The sequence below is a fragment of the Thermobia domestica genome, chromosome 2 (genome assembly GCF_964235325.1).
Source record: "Thermobia domestica chromosome 2, izTheDome1.hap1.1, whole genome shotgun sequence".
NCBI lineage: Eukaryota > Metazoa > Arthropoda > Insecta > Zygentoma > Lepismatidae > Thermobia > Thermobia domestica.
Genome location: NC_137455.1, coordinates 72,608,438 through 72,633,405, shown reverse-complemented (window position 1 = coordinate 72,633,405; position 24,968 = coordinate 72,608,438). Strand labels below are relative to the sequence as shown.

Sequence of the window (24,968 nt, the reverse complement as noted above, 5' to 3'; positions counted from 1 at the left end):
CTGATATTTCGCAGGTGCATATTTAAAAAAAAAATCGGAACTAGCTAGCGGCACGAAATACATATAAAGTACATATATTTCACCTAAAATTAAGTAACTAACTCTATGGTCTATGGAACCCGGAGCTTCAATGCCACGTTTACAAAAGCTCTCCATTGATTTCTATCCTTAGCCAATTGGATCCAGTTTCTACTTTTATTCTTATTTCTGCGAGATGCATCTTAATTTTGTCCTCCCATCTGCGCCTAGGTCTTCCTAATGATCTTTTTCCGATTGGTTTTCCAGTTAAGACTTTGAAAGCGTTCCTACCTTCTTCCATTCTGGCCACATGACCTGTCCACCTGAATCTCTTAGACTTGATGACCTTAACAGTGTTGGGTGAACCGTATAAATTATGTAGTTCCTCGTTCTGAAGTTTCCGTCATTCCCCATTCCCGTTCCTCTTGGGAACGAATATTCGTCTCAGGATCTTGTTCTCAAATACTTTCAGTCTATGTTCTTCCCTCAGAGTAAGCGACCATGTTTCGCAACCATACAGAGCAACAGGCATGATTATCATTTTATATATTTTAAGCTTCAAATTTCTCGACAAAATTCGCGACGACAAAAGTTTTTGAACTGATTAATAACAAGAATTCTCTGCTTTTAGTCGACATTTAAGTTCCTCGTAATATGGTTTAGGTATGTTAATATTGATTCTAGATATTTGAAAGTATCCACTTTATCAAAAGTATTATTCGATATTTTAACGCATCCAAAATTTGCCGTATTATGATTCCGAGGAACTTTTATGTATTTAGTCCGTAAATTTCGCTTAGTTTTATTTTTTTTTTAGGAGAGGGGATCGGACCCCTCTAAATGCGCTCCTTTATCTGGAAACAAACAAATAGACGTGGACAGAAGAGAATTTTCGCTTAAAATGTCCATGGTGATTTCCCCGTTGGAATAGTTAACGATTTAAAAACCGTATGTTACGGAGAGAAGAAAGCAGGATTCACCCGTTATCCGTTCAAAGCGGGAATTTCTCTAATCATCCTTTGCATGATACTCGTTTTCATACTGAGCTTACATACATTTGAGTCTCATTGTATTATGATTATTATCTTCCATAATCGAAATAACAGAACAGAAACGGGATTTTACTTATTTTCACTTTAAATTAATTTATTCTATTTCGGATTTTTATTTAAATCAACGATTTTTATTTTAAAAAATCAAATGATTTAAATCTTGATTAAAATCGTGATTTAAATCAGACTGATTTAAATCAATCCACCCTGCCTACAACTACTTGGGTGACGAACAGGTGGTCAGCCCATTGCGTCACCCTCCACCAACAGGCGTATCACTCCTCAGTTTTCCTCACGGCGGTGGGCATACGTCAAAAATTTGGAGTATTCCAGCGGAGGATTGAATCCAGGATCACGTGGGTATGAATCCAAGGCTGTAACCACTAGATTATGGAACTCCTTAACTTTAATAAAGAACATAAGTGTAGCATACAAAGAGAGTTTTGAAGTTATTTAATCTTCAAAACATTTCAGATAAATAAAAAATACTGTAGTACATGCCCGGTAACAGATATCCATGACTTAACAAACAAACAAAAAAAATATCCGAAATAAGCTCACTACTTTAAATCTGTTAACCGTGGTTATACTGTATTATTATTATTATTATTATTATTATTATTATTATGATTCATAATAGCTGTAATCATAGTGGTAATACTGTTAACATTGTAAAATGGCACATTAGTACACATATAGAAATTGTAAATGATGTTCGAGTAACACATGGCCACTCGGTTCAGTTTTTGCGGAGGGGGCCCGAAGCCGGTATCGCCGCCACTGCTTTACGGGCCGGTTTTACGTGCCGCACCCTGTATATATAGAATTCAGTGGATCCTTTACCGTTCTTGCTCACCCTTAAAATTGCCATATTCCTAGACAACATAGGAGGCATTTCAGGGCCAAAGCATTTTAGAATACGCCATAATATTTCATTAACATGAAAAGAAACACAACGTACCTTTCTTTTGTCTGTCTTGTTCTTCTTCTTGATCAGTGTGGTTGACGCAAACCCCAAAAACATTTTTAAATTTCATATGTGCCTGAGGTATTTCTTCATCGGATTCACTGAAGGACGACATAACACCTTATAAAAAAAGATACATGATTATTATTATTATTATTATTATTATTATTATTATTATTATTATTATTATTATTATTATTATTATTATGTTAATATTTATTCGTAAAAATTATAAAATACTTATGCCATATAGGATATACAGTAGCACACTTCTGCATACTTTATCCACACTTACGGAAACACACTTCGATCTGTATTTATGGAAACACAATTCGATCCCTTACGTTACGACATTAAGCCGTGTTTCCACTACCGAGTACCGATTGTGTTCTATATGACGGATCTAGCTATAGATAATATCCTGAAAAATGATTTTTTCCTTAAGGGGGGTCTGGTTGAGATTAATCTAATGAAGTTTGTCCCACTTTTCTTGCGACAGGTTCCACTATGTGTGAACGATATTTGGCAGTTGCTTTCTTCAAATACCTAAATGAACTAAAGACCATTGGTGCAACATCCAGATATTTCACAGAAATCTACAAATAAGGTAGTTTCATACAGTATGTGGCTTATATACACGAAAGTTGTTCAAGTCGTATGGCTGGACGCTTTACCTTGCTAAATGTACAATTTCGACATTTCATCAACGTACAAAGAAAAAATGCCTCTTCGATACAACAACTAGAGAACGTGGTGTTGTATGCTGCGCTTATCTTGACATTTGACGAAACTATGGAGTGGAAGCTTGTCTCTGTAGGAGAAACGTTCCATTACTACGTGAAAACACAGATTGTCCAATTCTTATTGCGACAGTAACTGGACGTTTCTCTTTGGAAATTAAATATACTCAATCTTGTTCTGGGTTATAACATATTGTCATTTGTCCCTGATAAATATAGCTCCTACATTCGCTTGCAGTTTATCTTGCGTTTTTTTAGATAAGTAGTTCGGTGAGAGGCTGAAAACACTGTTTTTGTTTCACTTTCTGTTAATTCTGGTAAATAATCTTCTGCACGGTTTTTCTGGGTCTTCCTGACAATAGGTTGTTCTGTAGGTAGATTCTACTTGTTGAAGAGTAGATGTACTTATCGGATCACACCCGTTGTATGTTCGGGGTATTTTCTTCCTGTCACTGTGAAATAATCTATTTATTTTAGTGATACACTCTTGTTGCTTTCGATCACATTGTAGATGCCCTTTTTAGATTTGCTAAAATCTTCGAAGAATATTGTTTCTTGATTTCACTATTACTGTATTCTATGTGAGAAAGGGCTCTAATATACGAGTACCTCTTCCAGAACAGTATTATTTTCTAAGGAATAAAGTATTATTTTCTACTCCAAAATAACTTTACTCTGTGACAGCATACACTCTAATGTATACATGCTTCTTTCTGCTGTGCATGTCTCTCGCAAATTGCAATTACAGTATCTTCAAGGATCATTCAAACGTGTTTCCATAAATGTGGAGTGACCTTCTGTAATGGTAACCTAATACAACATCAATATGTAAACTTCTCATTAGAGATTTTCATTTTTATTGTGCAAATTTTTAACATCACTAAGTTCTAAGGGTCTTTGCTTAGAACGTTGGGTTATTTTGATAGTAATAAGTCTCTATAATTTCATAATTTGTAAACTAATGGAAAATAAAGACAAATAACAACATTTGGACTTCATAGTGCCGTAGTGTAGTAGCCTTGGTCGAAATTTTCCACTTTCTACACACAAGGCAGGGTACCCTGGTGTAACACGCCGATTGTGATAAAATTGCACAGACATAGAGAACATCAAAAAAGAAGTGACACGTATATATATATATATATATATATATATATATATATATATATATATATATATATATATATATATATATATATATATATATATATATATATATATATACAGGGTGGGCCATTTTAATTAATCCACGGAAATATCTGAAAAATGATAAAACATAGAACAAATGTTTCAAGTACACGTTATATATTGCTAAGGGGGAAACCGAATTCCGCCAAAAGTACCCCTCCCCGCCCCCCCCTAAATAGGGGTAACGGTGGGAAACTTTGAAATATCAAATGGGAACATGGGTCGAGTAATACCTCGTTCGAAAGGTCTTGGAAAACTAAGTATTGCTGTACTAAAAGATGTTCCATATTGTGCATCGGTTTCAAAATGGCCGCCATAATATGGTTCGGAAACTCCAGTACTCGTAGTGTGAAAACCATGGAAGGTAAATGAATGGAACAAAATTGAAATACGTAAATATCATAGGGCATATCGAACGGTGTGGTCCCTGTGATCCCAGTGGCCTCCCTAAAGGGGTCTTGGGGGCTAACTTCAAAATTTCAAATAGTAACATGAGTCGAGTGGTACCTCGTTCGATAAATCTTGCAAAATCTAACATATTGCAGGAGAAAACGATTGATGGGAAATGGCAGTGTTCTCAAAAGGCCGCCGAAACATAGTATCCGTGTCAGAGAAAAGGTCACCCGTAGTATGAAAGCGATTGGAGATAAATCAACAAAAGAAAAACTGGAGTAGCTAACTGACGTAAGGCACATCGAGAGGTGTTGTCGGGGTGACTCCAAGGGCCAACTGAAAGGTATCCGGGGCCAACTTGAAAATTTCAAATAGCAGCTTGAAGCGAGTAACATCACGTTACATAGACAAATTAATATCAAACAGCTTCTGTAAGAAAATTTTCGACATGAGACACCGTTTTCAAAATGATCGCAAAGACATGGTGACTGTGTCTAAGAAAACGTCTAGTGCCCATAGTATGAATACGGTTAGACATAAATGAAAATAACGAAAATTAAATAGGAAAACCACGGAGGCGTTCCAAGACTCGAAAATAATACAACAGAGATAAAAATATTAGAGTAAAATTGCCATAATGTATAGAGAGAAATCCAAGTCCTGCAAAATAATCTCTCCCTGCGCTCTGTATGTGAGTGGAGTGGAAAGTAAAGTGAAAGTTCAAACGAGAACTCTACTTTAATTCGTAAATTAAGGCTAACCTTACAAATAGGTATGGTGTGGTTGAAACATTTGTTTGTAAGGATGACGCTGTAGTGACTAAAAAAAGAGAAACTTTTATGCAATGCGTGCTGGTTATTCAGAAAGCATTTCGGGGATATACGTACACACCGTTTTGTCCCTCAAGTTCACAATATGACATGAATGCTAATAGTTAATCAAAATGTAATTGTGGCCATCCGCGTTAACTTAGTGCACCAATTCTCTATGCATGAAGTCTGCCTTCCAAATAGCATTGGGTAGGTCAAGCGTACGCCCGAACCGTTGTCCGGTCGGACATTGTAATTTTGAAGTTAGCCCACAAGACCCCTTCAGAAAGGCCACTGGGATCACAGGGATTATATCATTCGATATGCCCTATGATATTTACGTATTTCAATTTTGTTCCATTCATTTACCTTCCATGGTTTTCATACTACGGGTACTGGAGTTTCCGAACCAGATCATGGCGCACAATATGAAACATCTCATGGTACAGCGTTACTTAGCTTTCCAAGACCTTTCGAACGAGGTATTACTCGACCCATGTTCCCATTTGACATTTCAAAGTTACCCCCGTTACCCCCATTTACGGGGGGCGGGGAGGGGTACTTTTGGCGGAATTGGTTTTCCCCCTTAGCAATATATAATGTGTACTTCAAAAATTTCTTGTATGTTTTATCATTTTTCAGATATTTCCGTGGATTAATTAAAATGGCCCACCCTGTGTATATATATATAACTAAAACTAACTCTATGGCCTATGGAACCCGGAGGTTCAGTGCCATATATATATATCAGCCAACAATCGCATTGAAAGGGTCAAATAGAGGCATAAAAATGGGGTCAAAATGTGATTATGTGGAATATAGCGAGAATGAGAAGAAATAACCGAAAAGGTTAAATGTACGAAATACTACACATAATCAACGCAAGGCAATGAGGTAGAATGCACCAATGCGAACAAAGCAGAACATCCGGAAATGGACCAATCACGTGTACAATATTGTCAAAATGTTTTACTGAAATGAGTGAAGGGGTGGCAAGAAGCAGGAAAAAGAAGAAACGAAAACGGAAAACACGTGTTTTTGCTTTGGGTCCATACGTCGCCCGTATGTAGGGATGGTACCGAGACCGAGACCGAGACGGCCTTTTATATACCGAGACGAGACCGAGACGGCCTTTTATATACCGAGACGAGACCGTCTGTAAATCGAGACGAGACTTAGGTCAGTCTCGAAAGTCTCGGTCTCGTCTCGAATATTGATATAGACAACTATTAAGATTGACCTTTACTCAAAATTTCTTTCGTTGCTGTATTAGGTAATATGGGAACAGTTGACTAATGTTCAGTGGCGTATTTAGGGGATGGCTAACGGACTGAAGCCCCTCCTGAAATAGATTTGTGATCATTTTTTCGCATTGCACGTACATCACAAATATTTCTTACTCGTTCTCAAGCCTCTCCCGAAACAAAATCCACTGCTGATGTGTATAGTCAACTCTGTCTCTCTCTCTCTCTCTCTCAACATATATATATATACCAGAGGATCCAGGATATCATCGAGGGAGGGGCTAAACCATAGTTTGACATTTTATCCAGTGTAAAGAAAGAAGTAGGATTGAAGCCCATTTTATACAGTGTATAGCTGGATCCCCTTGGATCCTCGCCTGTATATCATATCTAATGTAAGTAAAAGGAGATTTTGTTTGTCTGTGTCTGCGTGCCTGTCTTTCTGATTGCCTGTGTGCGACCTGGGAACCAGACGAGAGTCCAAGAGTTACGAAATTTGGGTGACAAGTATCATGTCCCAGGCCTCAGACCAAGAAGAAGCTTTTTTTAAAAAAAAAAAAAAAAAAAAATTGAATCTGGAGGGGCGTTTACCGGGACATGTAAAAGTAGTAGAAAATGACCAATATTAGTGTCGAATACATAGTTTTCGCAGTCGCTGAGATCAATGATGATACTTCCATTAGCGATGACTTTCAAAGTCAGCTACCAGTGCATGCGGCCGTGGTTCACTTGCGGGGGAGGGGAGTACCGAGACGTAAAAATAATACAAAATGACCGATATTAGGGTCAAATAGTTTCCGCGTTTTCTGAGATCAATGGTGAAACTCCGATCACATTAATCTCCAAATTCACCCCATTCAGCTGCGGGCCGGAGTTCACAAGAGGGATACCGAGACATGTAAAAGTAATCCAAAATGGCCGATTTTAGTGTCAAATGTATAGTTTTTGCGATCGCTGAGATCAATGGTGTCCCTTCCATTAGCGATGACTTTCAAATTCAGCTAAAAGTGCATGCGGGCCGGGGTTCACCTGCTGGGGAGGAGGTACCGAGACATGTAAAAATAATACAAAATGACCGATATTAGTGTCAAATACATAGTTTTCGCGGTTGCTGAGATAGTGATACTTCCACAGGCCTTGACTTCGAAATACTGGTCCCATGCGAAAAATGGGTATTTCATCTAGTTATATATAATAGTCCTATATATTAAAAATAATGATTTTTTTAACATGCTGTGTAAAATATGGAAGGAGAAATTCTTCTAGATACTCTGCAATACCACTAGATAAACAAGCAATGTTGCCAACGCAACTTAAAGTTGTAATTTCTCAAATTGCACTACGTTTGATATTACATATTTCTGTTCAGTTAATTTAGTTTAGTGCGTGGGTTTTCTCGTGGTTCTCCCGTTTCCTCCCACTTTCTTCATTCCACCATTTCATTCATCTCTCATCATCACAGTCTCCTTTAGCCTAACCGGCATAAGCGTGGGACGTAAAACTCAAAAAATTCATATAATTTTAAATTGATTTTAACGCCTCTTTCAGCAGCGAGGTTATATGAGACTGAACCTACGGATTAATGTTGGATCTAAACCACATGAGCTCCCGCCGGGAATCTAACCCGGGTCTCTCACGCCATAGGCTAACTGCTTAGCCACGAAAGAGCTCTACATATTTCTAATTTAGATATTAAATTAAACCACAAAAGCACATATATTATTCAGTGTAACAAAGGACAATACAGTATCACTAACATAAACATTTTGGAGATCTCTAATAACTCAAATGGCAGGAACATTATAACATTAGTGTTCAATAGTTTTAATTACAACAAGTCGCAGTTACATTATTTTAAGCAATGTTGCGAACTTAAATAAATTGCTAAATATTATTATAAATATAGTGCAAATAACGTAGCTAAAATGCAAAATATTTTAAAATTACTCGTAATTTGTTTTATGGTGCAATAATGTTTTCAAAACACGATGTTTTTCATAGTCTTTGGGCTACTTATAATGTTAATGTCAAAGTTTTCGTTCCAGCAATACATGTAAAAGCAAATTGTAACTAAAATTAAACGTAACTGACAACTTATCAGTAGCACTAGTTGTTTTCCTTGGTTTATTTTTTAGATTAAAAAACTGCTTTATTAAAATTTTAATTACACCCTAACTGCATTTCATTTGTTATAGTTTGACCACCGACCACCTCAAACTCGATCCATACCATATAGCTATATGCAATTATTCAGACTTACAGTTAGTAATACACATTGTTAGTAATACACAGTTAGTTTAACGTCTCACGATTATGCTAGGGCGGCTAAAGGAGACGTGGGGTTGCTGATCATAGTGGAATCTGAAAAACTTCGGTCGTTGAACATTACCGCCACCGGGAATCGAACTCGGGACCATGCGAACCAAAATCAAGCGTACTAGCCATTACAGCAAATGGGGGTCCTTACATTTTGTTGATTTAAATAATTGAGTCAGTGTTGCCAGATCCGAAGATCAAAAAGCAGCGTGTCTGTGCTCCAAAAGTAGAGGATATGAACTATTTGTATCGCAACTAATGACTGGTACTAATGAAATAATGTTTAAAATAGACCGGAAAATGTGATGGACATATTGCAAGACAAAATTATGATCGATAGACGAAAACAATTTTAGATTGGATACCACGTGACAAAAACAGCATAGGAAATGTCCGCATACAAGAAATTGTGACAAAATCAGGAACCAGTGGGGAGTAACCTGGAAAAGAATTACCGAAGATAGATAGTTGTAGAAATACTTGGGAAGACTTCATCCAGCAGTGGATTGATAATGCTTGATTATGATGATGGTGATGATTTTATATCGAGACCTCAGAGGTAAACTAAACCAAGTCATAATTTCGTAATTTTACAGGAGAAGCGAAAAACCAGTTCCTTAACTAAGATTTATAATACTGTTTTTCAAACTATACTAAGTAGTTACAAAGTAGTAAGATGGCTTTAGACTTACATTATTACACCACTAGAAAGAACATAGTCTATTTAAAAAAAAGTATTCTAACTCAATTTGACCAAAAAGTGACTTTACATAGTCTACTGTATACTGTATAAATTTACTAGGTAAGGTAGGGTAAAATTGGATCCAAAATTTGACTATTTAATACTTCATGTTGCTGCAAAACTACGAAAATGAATACAAAAGAAAACTAGAAAGTTAAGAATCACTTGTTTTGGCGAGAGAGAGAAAAAAGATACAGCTAGCTCGAATTACCTATATACTTATATAATATGTATGTTCATGTTTCGCAAGTAATTTTCAATCAATATAAAATTTCAACGTAATGAACGCACGATAGGTTTTCTCGAATAAAGATCGTATGCACCGCTAAGAGCTCAGGAATAAGCTTAATCTATGTTACGGCAGTGGATATACGTATAATGCATTACAACTTTAGGAACTTGTGTAAGAAACAGAATGTACTTAAATTTAGAAGCGAACTATGCGAAACATCTGACTTTGAATCTAACTTGTTTCGTGATGCAACCCGAGGCCACACATAGGAAAGATGAGTGCCGTAGCTCCCACCACAAAGTTCAGGAATTTTGTGTTATAAGGTGTCAATTAAACACGTAGATGTGAAACGGTAATAAAGCATTTGATCAATTTTAAACAAAATATATTATAGTAATAATTTACCCTATTTGTTCAGATAATGAACGTTATATTATGTTTTTAAAATGACAGTCAAAACAGAATGTATTGGATAATAAATGAGAAATTGTAAAATTTCAATTTCGGTACTATTAAATACATTCATGCTGCTATGTGTTGCGTTATCCGTTAGAATGTATTGAACAATTCTTATTCTAAGGAAGGAAATAAACTACTGTATAGTACTGAAGTTAATTTAATAGAGTTTAATTCTATAGGCAGTACTGAGGCCATATGAGTAAGTCTTTTGATGAAAGTGAAATATGGGTTACTATTAGAATTTTATCCCAGATTTGATGTACCCACTGATGATTGAAACTGGAACATACGCATGGAAGGCATCAGCGCTAGCAAATTAGCTCTGAAGAAGTACACTATACTATAATTCTAAGTCAAGAATAAGGCCAAAAATAAGAAGCAGAAACGACAGACTTTTCAATAATAATACTTTTACAATTTTAATTTCACCTATTTATTTCGAGACTTTCGAGACGAGACCGAGATTTGGCCCTCGAGACCGAGACCGAGATCGAGACAAGCATTTGTTGACCGAGACGAGACCGAGACCGAGACGACGATTTTTGACTCGAGACGAGACCGAGACAGCTATTTTTAAACCGAGACGAGACCGAGACTGTACAATCGTCTCGATACCATCCCTACCCGTATGCAAAAAAGACGCAGACTCATCTCAATTCACGAAGATTGGAGAACACGCAGGAAGGATGCAAATGCCCTTCCTATAGGCAGCCGGCGAGACAGTTAGTGCGCAGTGGGTTGCATATATCACATAATGGGAACAAAAATGCATAGCACTGTTGAATGTAATAGCAGGTGGTCCACATACGTAAGATAAACAGCAATAGTAATATCAGTACCACGCACGAGTATCAACATTACATCACTACGAAAATACACGTATATATGTACACTCATGTCCAAAATGATTGTCGCATATCTATAACTATCTTCTTGTAAGAATATAATTTGATAATAACTTTGCAAGGTACTTTTAATACTGATACTGTGTGTATAATCGGGAAATGTATATTTGTGGTAAATTTCATAGGAAAAGAATTATAAATACGAAAATTAGAATGAGTAAAACAAAATGTTGCTAAATGGACAAGAAAGTTTTATTTTCCTTTTATTGTTCTTATTTACTGCTCTTTTGACATGAAATTTACATCATACATGTCTTTGCCGATTATACCGGTACACATACTAACATTGTAAGAAATACCGGGCGAATTCGTTATCAAAATAGTATTCCTACAACAACATATTTATAGACATGCGACAATAATTTTGGATATGAGTGTACATACAACATAACAACAATTGTAACACTTTGTTTTTGTGTTATTACTGCCTACACACATTTTCGTTAGCGTACTCGCCTTTGATGTGGGATACCTGTATTGGATTCCAGCAGGATCTCATGTGGTTCGGATTTCACGTTAATCAGTAGGTCCCGTTTCATATAGCCTCGCTGGTGAAAGGAACGTTAAACGTTAAAATCAAAATCAAATTAAATCAACGCATTTTCGTTTGCAACGTGCATTTCATCGTTGTTCCTATTACGCGATATATGCAACTCACTGCGCAGTATTGTCTCGCCAGCTGTCTATACGAGTGGCATTTGCATCCTTCCTGCGTGTTCTCCCATCTTTGTGCATTGAGGTGAATCTGCGTCTCTTTGGTATACAGACGACGTATGGACCCAAAGCAAAAACAAGTATTTTCCCGTTTTCGTTTCTTCTCTTCTTCCTGCTCCTTGCCACCCTCTTCACTCATTTCAGTAACACATTTTGACAATGTTGTACACGTGATTGGTCCATTTCCGAATGTTCTGCTTTTTTCGTATGGGTGCATTCTACCTCATTGCCTTGCGTTGACTATGTGTAGCATTTCGTATATTGAATCTTTTCTGTTATCTCTTCTCATTCTCGCTATATTCCACTTAATCTCAGTTTGACCCCGTTTTTATGCCCCTATTTGACCCTTTCAATGCGGTTGTTGGCCTATATATATATATATATATATATATATATATATATATATATATAAAACGTGTCGCTTCTTTTTCGATTTTCTCTATGCCTGTGCAATGTTATCGCAATCGGCGTGTTACACCCGGATACCCTGCCTTGTCAGTAAGTTTCCTTCTTAGCACTTCTTAGACAACGTATGAAGTGTTCCAGGTACTAAAGACGAATTCAACATCGGGTATTTTTTTTTTTTTATTCACTCAAAGTGATATTTGTCAGCAACCAGACTTACATGTAGGTAAATTATGTGGAGTTCACCCTTCTTTACCATAATAACAATAATAATAACTAGTTGATACAGGAACGTTTAGTTGTTTTCGCCGTTATGAAGAAAGTTATAAATATGAAAAATCGCCCTTATTTCCTGGAATGTCTCGTATTAAAAATTAACTGGTTATTTATGTCATATGCAATTGTAACAACAATTCTGAATTTTTGAATATTTGGACAGAAGGAAATCTTACTGGCAAATACATTTTGAATATTTTTGTTCAAAATTCATTACAATGAAAGAACGAAATTAAAATCAAAACTTAAATATGGCCAAACTTCCTTCCACTGCTAACATTGTGAAAGAAGTTGTCAGAGCTGTAACGAATTTTAGTAGCCAACCCTCTCACATTGAGATTTCACTCCGGAGAATAAGATCATCATAAATTGAAGTATACACACGGAATATTTGATCAAGTCCTTTTCTGTCATGAAATTATTATATACTCATACAGATTGGATTGGTTTCAGTATACTATATTGTATGTTTATGAAGTAAACTATAGAATTATCCATCGAAACATGTGAATTCCAAATCTCGTTAACGGTCTCTATACATGAATCTGCAAACCAAAATGAGAACACTCACTCGGCCGCAATTGAGAGTTAAGTGAAGATAATTAGATGATAAAACCAAAGATCGGTCGTACGAATCGCTTAGGAAGTATATTCTTTAGTAGATGAAATTGTAAAATAAGAAAAAATAATGAGTTCAGAAGCCAGATGAATGAAAAATATAAAAAATATTATAAAAATATAGGTTTTCTACCATGTTTACTCGCATAATAGTCGCCTTCGCATAATAGTCGCACCCTAAGTTTAAAGAAAAAATATTCGCCAAAAAATTTCCCCGCATAAAAGTCGCAGTCTACGGGATTTTTGTCTTTTTGAACGAGACTTCCATCGAAATTGTTTATCTTGTGCGAATCCGAGCTAAAGAACTTTTCGTGTTTACTATACGTAATATCATGACACATCTGTCAACAGAGATCAAGTAACCTACTTCCACCCTCCATTTTATGTTGACACAATGCTGTATGTATCAAAATTCGAAATTATTTTGATCATAGCGATAATTGAATGGCAGTTTTCCTCGCGTAATAATCGCAGTTGGATTTTCACATTAAAAAATTTGTACAAAAAGTGAGACTATTACCCAAGTAAAGACGGTATTAATAAGCTTTATTGAATTAGAAGCATAGCAAACAAACATCTAACAGGTAGAAACAAGGAAACGAATAATTCATGAATATTTTTGTACTTTGTACCTCTTATCTATTATATAAAAGAGAACGCACAAATCCTTTGTTAGCTCATCACGCTAATACGGCTGAACCAATTTCTTTCATTTTTGGGGGGTTATTAGGATTTGGACCCTAGATGGTTTTTATCATATCACTTTAATTTTTAATTACCAGTGTCTTGAGATAATTGACCATTCAAGTGTCCATAACGTACAAATCCTTTCTTAGTTCATCATAGGTATAAAAATAAACGTATTTATATGCAACCCGCATGACCGTGTCACTCGGCGGGTTAACATAAATGACAGGCGCTATAATGTTAACATTTACTGCAATTTGAAAGCGAAAAAGTAAAAATTATCTAAGTAACAAAGTTTATTGCGTTCCGGGGTGACCGCAGCGAAGCGGGGTGAACGCTGCTAGTCTATTATATAAAAGAGAACGCACAAATCCTTTGTTAGCTCATCACGCTAATACGGCTGAACCAATTTCTTTCATTTTTGGGGGGTTATTAGGATTTGGACCCTAGATGGTTTTTATCATATCACTTTAATTTTTAATTACCAGTGTCTTGAGATAATGGACCATTCAAGTGTCCATAACGTACAAATCCTTTCTTAGTTCATCATAGGTATAAAAATAAACGTATTTATATGCAACCCGCATGACCGTGTCACTCGGCGGGTTAACATAAATGACAGGCGATATAATGTTAACATTTACTGCAAGCATATTTCACGGGTATTAAACACATGAGATATGGAGTTGTGCATTTAAATTTTCATTTCAACCCAGCGAAGCGGGTAATATATGCTAGTCTATATATATAAAAGAGAACGTACAAATCCTTTGTTAGCTCATCACGCTAATACGGCTGAACCAATTTCTTTCATTTTTGGGGGGTTATTAAGATTTGGACCCTAGATGGTTTTTATCATATCACTTTAATTTTCAATTACCAGTGTCTTGAGATAATTGACCATTCAAGTGTCCATAACGTAGAAATCCTTTGTTAGCTCATCATAGCTAAATCTAACCGTATTTATATGCAACCCACATGACCGTGTCACTCGGCGGGTTAACATAAATGACAGGCGATATAATGTTAACATTTACTGCAATCTTCTATGGTTTTTATCATATCACTTGAAACCGAAAAAGTAAAAATTATCTAAGTAACAAAGTTTATTGCGTTCCGGGGTGACCCCAGCGAAGCGGGGTGAACGCTGCTAGTATAATATAATATAATATAATCTATATATATAAAAGAGAACGTACAAATCCTTTGTTAGCTCATCACGCTAATACGGCTGAACCAATTTCTTTCATTTTTGGGGGGTTATTAAGATTTGGACCCTAGATGGTTTTTATCATATCACTTTAATTTTCAATTACCAGTGTCTTGAGATAATTGACCATTCAAGTGTACATAACGTAGAAATCCTTTGTTAGCTCATCATAGCTAAATCTAACCGTATTTATATGCAACCCACATGACCGTGTCACTCGGCGGGTTAACATAAATGACAGGCGATATAATGTTAACATTTACTGCAATCTTCTATGGTTTTTATCATATCACTTGAAAGCGAAAAAGTAAAAAATATCTAAGTAACAAAGTTTATTGCGTTCCGGGGTGACCCCAGCGAAGCGGGGTGAACGCTGCTAGTTTAAAATAAAAATAAAAATAGCACAGATTTAACCATATGCTGATTCAATGAGAACCCAAGATCGAAATTAGCCCTAATACAGGATATTTTGCAAACTGCCGTTAAGCTTAATCTTCGGGAATGAATAATACGCAAGCAAATTGGATTTCTGACTTTAGTTAACAGAGCCTTGTCTTCATATATCCCATAAATTTCAGCACCACAGTACCAAATTCAACGTTTCTCATTAGATATTACAAGATGATCAGAAGAAAGTTTGAGAAGACGTTTCCAAATTTAATAAAAGTTTTGCTAGAAAAAATTAGAAGAGTTTTCAGAAGACCACAAACAGAAGCACAAGCATCGTTCCCTAATCACGGACTTCACGTAATTTACCTGTTTTAGTCAATTTCGTTATTATGACAAAGGCTTAGTACCAGTAAATTTGCACTACCCGTCAAGAAAACCTACTTCAAGTTCCTGAGTTCTACACCAGGATGATACCATAATAAGATGCCGCACATTCCAGAAACGACAAGAAGTAAGACACCAGTCATCACTTCAAGAAGACAGAGAAACGGAGTTGATCCATCTTTCCCATAGTGCCTGTTCTTTTCATAGACTTCAGGTAAAATATTATAGAAGGCAGTCATCTCTATTCCCGAGTGATGCTTTTATCTAGTGTGTAATATTCTAACAGTGACTGTGGTGATGCACGAAATCATTTACACCCAAATTGCCCTGCTAGACATTATATGCAGAACAGTAGCGTGAGTACTACTATTACTTTCTTAAAGTGGCTACTACTATTAACGTTACATTTATAGAATTTGTTAGTTTATGATTCATTTTTTTTGTTTTTATCCAAGTATAACATAACGCTGTAGTACATTTTGTATCAATTTATGGGTATTTATGGTGTTTTTCAAACGTTTACCTCGATTTATGTCATTTACAAATATTGACTCCAAATCCAATATAGTCTGTTTATATGTTTTCAGGAAGCAGATTCTCACTGCTTTTGACATCACATACAATAATTTCAGGAATGATCAAAAATGGATCAAAAGATTGCGATCTTGGTCAAAAATTTTAGAAATGATCCAAAAAAATGCATCAAAAGATTGCGATTTTGCCCAATAATTAGCTTTTAGATCAGGGGCCACACAAAATTTTTGAACGGCCCCTAAATCGAGTTTTCGCATTTTCTACGGAATAAGGGCATAATACTGAGTTAAGTGAGAGTTTGTGTTTGGCTACACTATATGTAGTTCTTCAGATATAAGGCCTGCAAGAAAATTTTTCATTGCAATATATTGTATCTTTTGATCCAAAAAGGAATCGAGTGCATGACAGATTGTTGTACGTAAAGACATAGAAAAAACAAGTCAATTAACAATATTGAGATAGCGACGTCACCTACACGAGGAAACACCTTGCCTCATGCCAATACCATAGACGCTGACTTTTATTTTTTTTTTCAGTGGGTTCCTACGCTTCGGTACTTCTCAGTTAAATCATATCTTGAATCTCGTATTCTATTATTTTTAACAGATTCAATAGAACAGTTACTTTCAAACTAAGGGGAGTGGGATCCAGGAGAGTACAGGCTACTGTAATGAAATGAAAGGTATTAAAGATCTTTATTTTTATTTCAATTTACTTATTTATTTATTATTTTTATTTTTACGACGATCACCTAAACTTTGTATTGAACAAAACTCTAACATTGAACTTTTCAAAATTTTATTTTAATTTTTGCAAATGTGTTTACCAATATGAGCCAAAAGAAGAGAGAAAATTCCAATGGGTGCTCGAGCCCTGGAGCAACCATATAGTCGGCGCCTATTTCTAAAACCATCAATTTCGTTAGTGCAAGAACAGTAACCTGTGTCACCCGTTGAAATATGGACGTTTCTATAGAATACAAGGTTTTCATAAAGTGTGGACGGATTTAATTTGCTTATAATTTTCATTAAAATGCTCATAATGAAATCAAATAAAGTGCAAACGGTAGCGGAAGGATTAAATTTTTAGTTGGCAACACTGTTAGATAAGCGGCAACTCTGAACACGTTGAGAGAGGGAGAGGGAGGGCAAGGGGCAGTTTCTTACCAAATTCCATCCATTGTTGTTTCAATGTTGATTGTTAAAAGTAAGTTGTAAGCTGTATTGGTGTGTGTTTCTTTTAAAGAAATAAATAAATGAAAAACTCCTCTAAGAAGACTATTTTTTTTTACCGTATCAAAGATGGCGTCGCAATGTGTTCTGTGGTACGCAAAGCTAAAATCACCAATTCTGGTGTGTCGAAAGTTCACCAAAGAGTTCAAAAAGCCGGCACCGACTGAGAGTGCAATCCGAAAGTGGCATGCTAAGTTCTTGGAGACAGGAAGCGTCCTGGACCGTCCTCGAAGTGGGAGGCCGCCAATATCGCCTGCAACAATGAACAGGGTAAGGGATTCCAGCGCCGCCTACGCAAATGTGTGGACGTAAATGGCGCCCAGTTGGAGGTGTGGTGGTGAATGAACTGAGCTGGTGCAGATTACAGGTAAAAATTTAATCCTTCCGCTACCGTTTGCACTTTATTTGATTTCAATATGAGCATTTTTATGTAAATTATAAGCGAATTAAATCCATCCAGATTTTATGAAAACCCTGTACATTATTTATTTCTTGAAAAATTTCGTTCCTTGAATGATTTTCCTTTTCCAATCATCGTGAAATATTTCACTTAGAAATGTAATATATTTTCACAGAAACCAACCTAGTTTTAAACAAATAAATAATAGCTTGGTGCTTAAATTGGTGTAACTTACCGGTAGTGTTACCTTTTTTCGAAAATACTGTAATTATTTGGAATTAACCATATTTATATTATTTCTCCGTTCCATATTGTCTAGATATTTTTTTTTGAACTTCCACACAATTTCAGCATTACTTCGAATTCATTTCACTTGTTGATATTATTAATAAAAATGAGTTGACGGATTAATCGATGCAAGAAACTTCGGGACTAGAAAAACTGCATTATATCTCTACTTGCAATTTCATTTTAGTAATATGATTTTTATTTTTCGTCTAACATTTTTTTCACATTTATTTCTTTTATCAAAGTGATTTCACGATTTCTTTTAACCACTGTTAATTTACAGTTCAATCACAAAGTTATTGCAACGTTGCTTCGGTCACTAGAATCACCGTCAACGATGAAATTGTACAGCATACAACGAACCATTTCCTCTACTTTCAATTGTAGCTTAGCGAACAATTTTCTCTATTTTCAACTGTAGGTATCTACTTGTAAAAGTCACACCTTTTTACTTTTTCAGTTGGTGTAAGGGCCTTCACCCAGCTGCACACGAAAAGGGTTAGAAGTTTAAACCCCGCTCCGAGCAAACCATTCTGTAAAAATGAGCATATATCTTTTTATATCTATATCTATCTATCTACCTATCTCTCTCTCTCTCACTCTGTATATATATATATATATATATATATATATATATATATATATATATATATATATATACAGGGACGTACGGAAGGGGGGAGCGGGGGTCCGGACCCCCCCCCCCCCGAAATTTCGACTTTTTAAAAATTTAGCCTAATTTTAGGGGCAATTTTAGCAATTTTAATATAAAATAGCTTCATATTTAGTTTGGACCCCCCCCCGAAATAAATTCCTGGGTACGCTACTGTATATATATATATATATATATATATATATATATATATATATATATATATATATATATATATAAAGGATGCAAGTAATCACTCGCCTACTCGCCCGGGGCGAGTGGTTCATCGGTGCGGACAAGTATTTAATATCATACCAAAGGTAAGTAAATGATTTCTATTGTGGAATGAGGGCTAGCAGCTTTTTTGTTGGGCTGGTAAAATATTTTGTTGCTTATTTGCATCCCTTATATATATATATATATATATATATATATATATATATATATATATATATATATATATATATATATATATATATATTACTTTTGTCCTAAAAGTAAGTTATCTTCAGTGCCAGTACTTGCACTAATTATATCTTGTACGCTTTAAAACATACAGCAGCATTACTATTGCCACTTTCGGTATGTTCAGTTTCCCCTTTTCTAGCTAGTGACTTGCGTGATCTTTGCTGAAACGCTGTAATGTTTTCATATGACATACAAGGGCGACCATGGTTCTTATCTTTATACAAAAGCATCCAGTTTCCAAACTGTGGATATGACCTAGTTATGTTATTCTTGTGCTTTGCGTCTTTTTTCAAACTTTACACGAAACTCATATTATATAGTAATCCCGTATCTGGATTTCAAAACGGACCTCACAGTCACAGAGAGATGCTAAGATGTCATCTTGGAGATTTGTTCCGTAGGAAGTATAAGAAGGGAAACTGTGACATTGTGAGATTTATACGTGTAAGATGAGAAATTAGTTTGTTATCAAATTATGAAATCGCGCCATCATTTTGTATATCACCAGTACATTACGAGTTACTTTTCCAATTTCTAAGATCACGTATACGTAATCAATCATTGCACCACTGGATTGAATTATATTGATTTATTGTTAAGTGTTTCTAACTTCCAAAGCATTTAATTATTTATATAGAGAAGAAATACCAAATTGCAATCTTACCTCTAAGTCTTTGCGTGATTTCTTGTTGAGAATCGTAAGGTGAAATATGTTTATCTCGTCGAAATCCACCACAAGAATACTCGTAGAAGTCTTCGCATGCAGAGACAGAATGATTCATATAACTGAGCATTCTACTGGCAAGAGTCTTGCAGAATGGCGTTAAACAGGTGCCATTCTCGGAATCTGGAAAATATATGACTAAGTTTAAGTTTAAAAAAAAAAAAAAAAAAAAAAAAAAAAAAAAAAAAAACAGGTCGTGAAACTAATCAAAATCATAAAGTTGGACACATTTATCCGAAACAAAAATCCTATCCCCATGTAATAATATGTAAAAATTCTCAATCTTAGACACCTCTTTAATATTAAAATAGTTTTCAAACGAATTGGAGATATTTTATTGCAATACTATTACCAGGGCTGGATTAACCCATTTGGAGGCTAGAAAAAATATGTGGCCCCTGCTGACTTCAACTAATACATTTTTGTGAAAGTACAGTAGAATAGTTAAGGGAATATGTTTCATATTTTTGATCATATTTTATTTTATGATGATGATGGTATCTTCTTAATTCTTTTTAGATAGCCAGTTGAGATTTTTATCAGAGTGGACGCTCCTGTTCACCTGGAGGCTCGGGACTATAGCCCCCTTAAGGACGTCTGTGAAGTTGTCCTGCCCACCTAACGAATTTTTCTTTTTCTTATCTACATCGTTATTTTGCGTTAGTTTTGCTAAAATTATTGTTAGTTTCGAAAAAATAAAATATTTATTCAAAAAATAAATGGGCTTCACGGTTCCCCACCCACAAATGAATTTCAAAAGTTTTTCATATCGTTTACCCATCGTTAGTTTATCGTTAGTTTACGCTAGTTTTGGTAAAACTATCGTTAGTAGCGCAAAAATGACGATTTTATTCTAGAAATAAAGTTTCCTGCCAACTGTGAATTATCCCGCCCATATTGAATTCTCATAAAATTCCAATTCATATCAGAGCTCCTCCGTGGCTAAGCGGTTAGCGTACGCGCCTTTGGTGCGGGAGACCCGGGTTCGATTCCCGGCGGGAGCTCATGTGGTTCGGATTCCACGTTAATTAGTAGGTCCACGTCTCATATAGCCTCGCTGCTGAAAAGGGACGTTAAACTTAAAATCAACTCAACTCCAATTCATATCGTTAGTTTACGTTAGTTTTGCTAAAACTATCGTTAGTTTCGCAAAAAATAACGATTTAATTCGACAAACAATGTTTTCGACAGCGGCGTAGCCAGGATTTTGTTTCGAGGGATCCGGGTCCCATCACGGAAAATTTTTCGCAACTTGTAAACTGGGAACGCAAGTATATTTTAAGGACCCTTACAAATTTGGTTGATCCAAGGGTCCTACCGCGGAAAATTTTTGGCAATATATAAACTGGAAAGACAATTTTAGGTTTTATTTTTACAACGTTTAAAAATTTCTGGGGGTCCTTAAACCCCCAGACCCCCCTGACCCTCTCCTTGGCTGTGGTGGATAAACACCGTGCTCGTGGGTTTTCTCGGGGTTCTCCCATTTCCTCCCACTTTCTTCATTCTACCATTTCATTCATTTTTCATCATCACCGTCTCCTTTAGCCTAACCGGCATAACCGTGAGACGTAAAACTCAAAGATTTCATTTCATTTTTTTTTCAATTGCCAACGATTTCTTTAGACGAAACTTTAATGTTGATCTCTCCACGTTCTCTGGAATTTCGCAGTGTTCTTGAAGCCCCATGTTTCACATCGAACACATTACCAGACTCTTCAAACTTCTTTACTCAAGCCAATATTGTATTCCGATATGGAACCTTACCATGTCAACCAACATTAAAGTTTCGTCTATAAAAAAAAAAAAAAAAAAAAAAAAAAAGCATTTCTGGCACAGACTTACGTTTCGTAATAAATATGAATTGAGGTAACGAGATGTTCTGTGCTCCAACGCTCCATTGCGATGAATATATAACGTGGCGTTCTTTCTTCTTTCGGATTCCACCCCGCCAACCAATATACATGTGTTATTACATCTACGCAATATTCAAGTTTGAAATGTGTCAGTCAAGCCTGTATATGTTTAAAAAATCTTAGACTTATTTTTATCTTCTTAGTTTCTCAAGGGTCGTTTTTGTCTCTAGGAATTCATGTGTGCACACTCATTAAATATTGATCAAATTTAACGAAAATTCGTTGGATGAAACTGTGAAAAAGAGTTCACAAATTGCCTTCTTTAATCGTCAGTAGATTGTGCGCATGTGTTTAATGGAACTTTCAGTAGTTTGTTTATGCCTCTGGTAGTTGTCAATGTCCGCAATTGCGTAGCGATGTTAACACCAATATTTTATATTTTACATGAATGCAGTGAAAATATGTTTAGGCCCTATTTATTGTTAAAATTAGCATACACACTTACGTGAACAACAGAAACATCAAATTACTGAGAATCCCAACTAACACAAATTGTCATAAGTTGAGAATATGTTCTTTGTGATTAGTAACAGCTTACTCTTTTTCTCAGAATTTCATCCAACGTTGTCTTCCTAAATTTGATCAGTGTCAGACGGAGGCACGTGCATAAATTCTAAGGGACAAATACGTTCCTTGCGATGCTAAGAAAACAAAAGCAAATCTCTGTTTCGTAACAAGGATATTCCATATCTACTATTTGCAAACTTCAGAAATGTCTATCAGTCTATATTTCTACATTTGTATTTATTTACTCGTATATATATTTATGTTTAATTGCAGGGCATGTGATGCATCTTAGCGAACTCAGAGAATTCACTTCTGTGTTTCTTATTCCCCAATCGTCCTAATCTCTAAAGTACTTGATATACTAGGAATGCAATGGATATACCCGATTGCAATGAAATGAGCTGAGCGAGCTTAAACTACGTAATCAGGAAGCGTTTTTCGGTGATTATTCCTCGATGGTACATCGGATTTTTTTATTTCGACCTATGTTGTCACTCAGCACGACATACTCTATCAGCGTGCTAAGTTTGGTTGAGATCGGCCAAACGGTCTAGGAGTAAGCGTTTTTCGGTGATTATTCCTCGATGGTACATCGGATTTTTGATTTCGACCTATGTTGTCACTCAGCACGACATACTCTATCAGCGTGCTAAGTTTGGTTGAGATCGGCCAAACGGTCTAGGAGGAAGCGTTTTTCGGTGATTATTCCTCGATGGTACATCGGATTTTTGATTTCGACCTATGTTGTCACTCAGCACGACATACTCTATCAGCGTGCTAAGTTTGGTTGAGATCGGCCAAACGGTCTAGGAGGAGTTCGCGGACAACCAAACGGCTAACCCGAGTATAAGAGCTTCGCTTCGCTCAGCTCAACAAAGTAAGTGATCAAAATTGGCTCTGTGCTTCCAGCTAGAATGAAAACCGGAGTTATTACCTTATTAATGGTACATTTTCTCGTGAATGTTCGAAAAGAATCATGGTAATGATGCAAAATATAATTAACTAACTCTATGTCCTATGCAACCCAGAGGTTCAATGCCGCGTTCACAAAAGCTCTCCACTGACTTCTATTCTTAGCCAACTGGATCCAGTTTCTACTTTATATTCCTATTTCTGCGAGATCTATCTTAATATTGTCATCCCATTTGCGCCTAGGTCCTCCTGATGGTCGTTTTCCAATTGGCCTTACAGTTAAGATCTTGAAAGCGTTCCTACTTTCTTCCATCCTAGCTACATAACCTGCTCGTCTGAGTCTTCTAGACTTGATGATCCTAACAATGTTTGGTAAGCAGTATAAATTATTTAGTTCCTCGTTATGAAGTTTCCACCATTCCCCATTCCCGTTCCTCTTGGGTCCGAATATTCGTCTCAGTATCTTGTTCTCAAATACTTTCAGTTTATGTTCTTCCCTCAGAGTAAGCGACCATTTTTCGAAACCATACAGAACAACAGGCATGATAATCGTTTTATATTTTTTTAAGCTTCAACTTCCTCGACAGAATTCGCAACGACAAGAGATTTTGAACTGAATAATAAGACGAGTTCCCTGCTTTTAGTCGACATTTAATTTCTTCGTGAATATGATTTTCATCTCTTAATATTGATCCTAGATATTTGAAAGTATCCACTTTATCAAAAGTATTATTTGATATTTTAACGCATCATAATTTGCCGTATCACGATCCCGACGAACTTCTATGTATTTAGTTTTCTCTGCATTTACTTCTAAACCCTAGTCCCTGTAAGTGTTTAATAAAACCTCTGCATTTCTTTCTATTGTTCTCCTATAATTCCCTATTAAATTTACATCATCAGCATACGCCATAACCTCGTGAATTCCATTTAACTTTAGGCCCTGGTTGCTTTGATTTTCCTTGAATACTCCAGGACAAAGTTGAATAATAATGGCGACAACGAATCTCCTTATTTCAGGTCATTCTCGACGTGAAAGCTCGTGGACAAAAACTTTCCTACCCGGTCTTTGAATTGGAATTCATTTATACATATCTTATTTAATCTAATTAGCTTTTCCGGTATTCCAAATTGTCTAAGAATGTTGTACAATGTTTCTCTCCTAACCGAGTAGTAAGTCTTTCTAAAATCAATAAATAGTTGATGTACCGGGGTATTGTATTCCCACTTCTTTCCGAGTATTTTTCGAATGATAATATTTGATCGATTTCGTTTAAGTTCGCACTAATAATCTTCAATAATTTCATCTGCGTATGGGGTCAATCTTGGTAATAGAATATTTGAAAGGATTTTATAGGATGTGGACAGAAGAGAAATGTCTCAATAATTATTACAGTCAGTTTAGTCGCCTTTCTTGTGAACTGGAACAATGATTGATTCTTTCCACTCTTGTGGCAATTCTTCCTTGTTCCAGATATGGAGAATGAGTTTGTGTATCTTGTTTCGCAATTTTTCGCCTCCAGCTAAAGTTAACTCAGCCGGAATTTCGTCTACACCCGGAGATTTGTGTTTCTTTAATTTCTTTATAG

General features: G+C 35.9%; 1 protein-coding gene across 1 annotated transcript in view; it reads right to left on the bottom strand.

Moving 5' to 3' along the window:
• The window catches only part of LOC145672682 (membrane metallo-endopeptidase-like 1), a 173,744-nt gene that overhangs the window by 80,600 nt on the left and 68,176 nt on the right, over nt 1-24,968 (bottom strand). Inside the window, exons 3-4 of the mRNA XM_081741850.1 lie at nt 19,988-20,170; nt 2,032-2,157 (exon numbers count right to left, since the gene is read on the bottom strand). Of these exons, the coding sequence (XP_081597976.1) occupies nt 2,032-2,157; nt 19,988-20,170 (309 nt within the window). The remainder of the gene's footprint in view (nt 1-2,031; nt 2,158-19,987; nt 20,171-24,968) is intronic.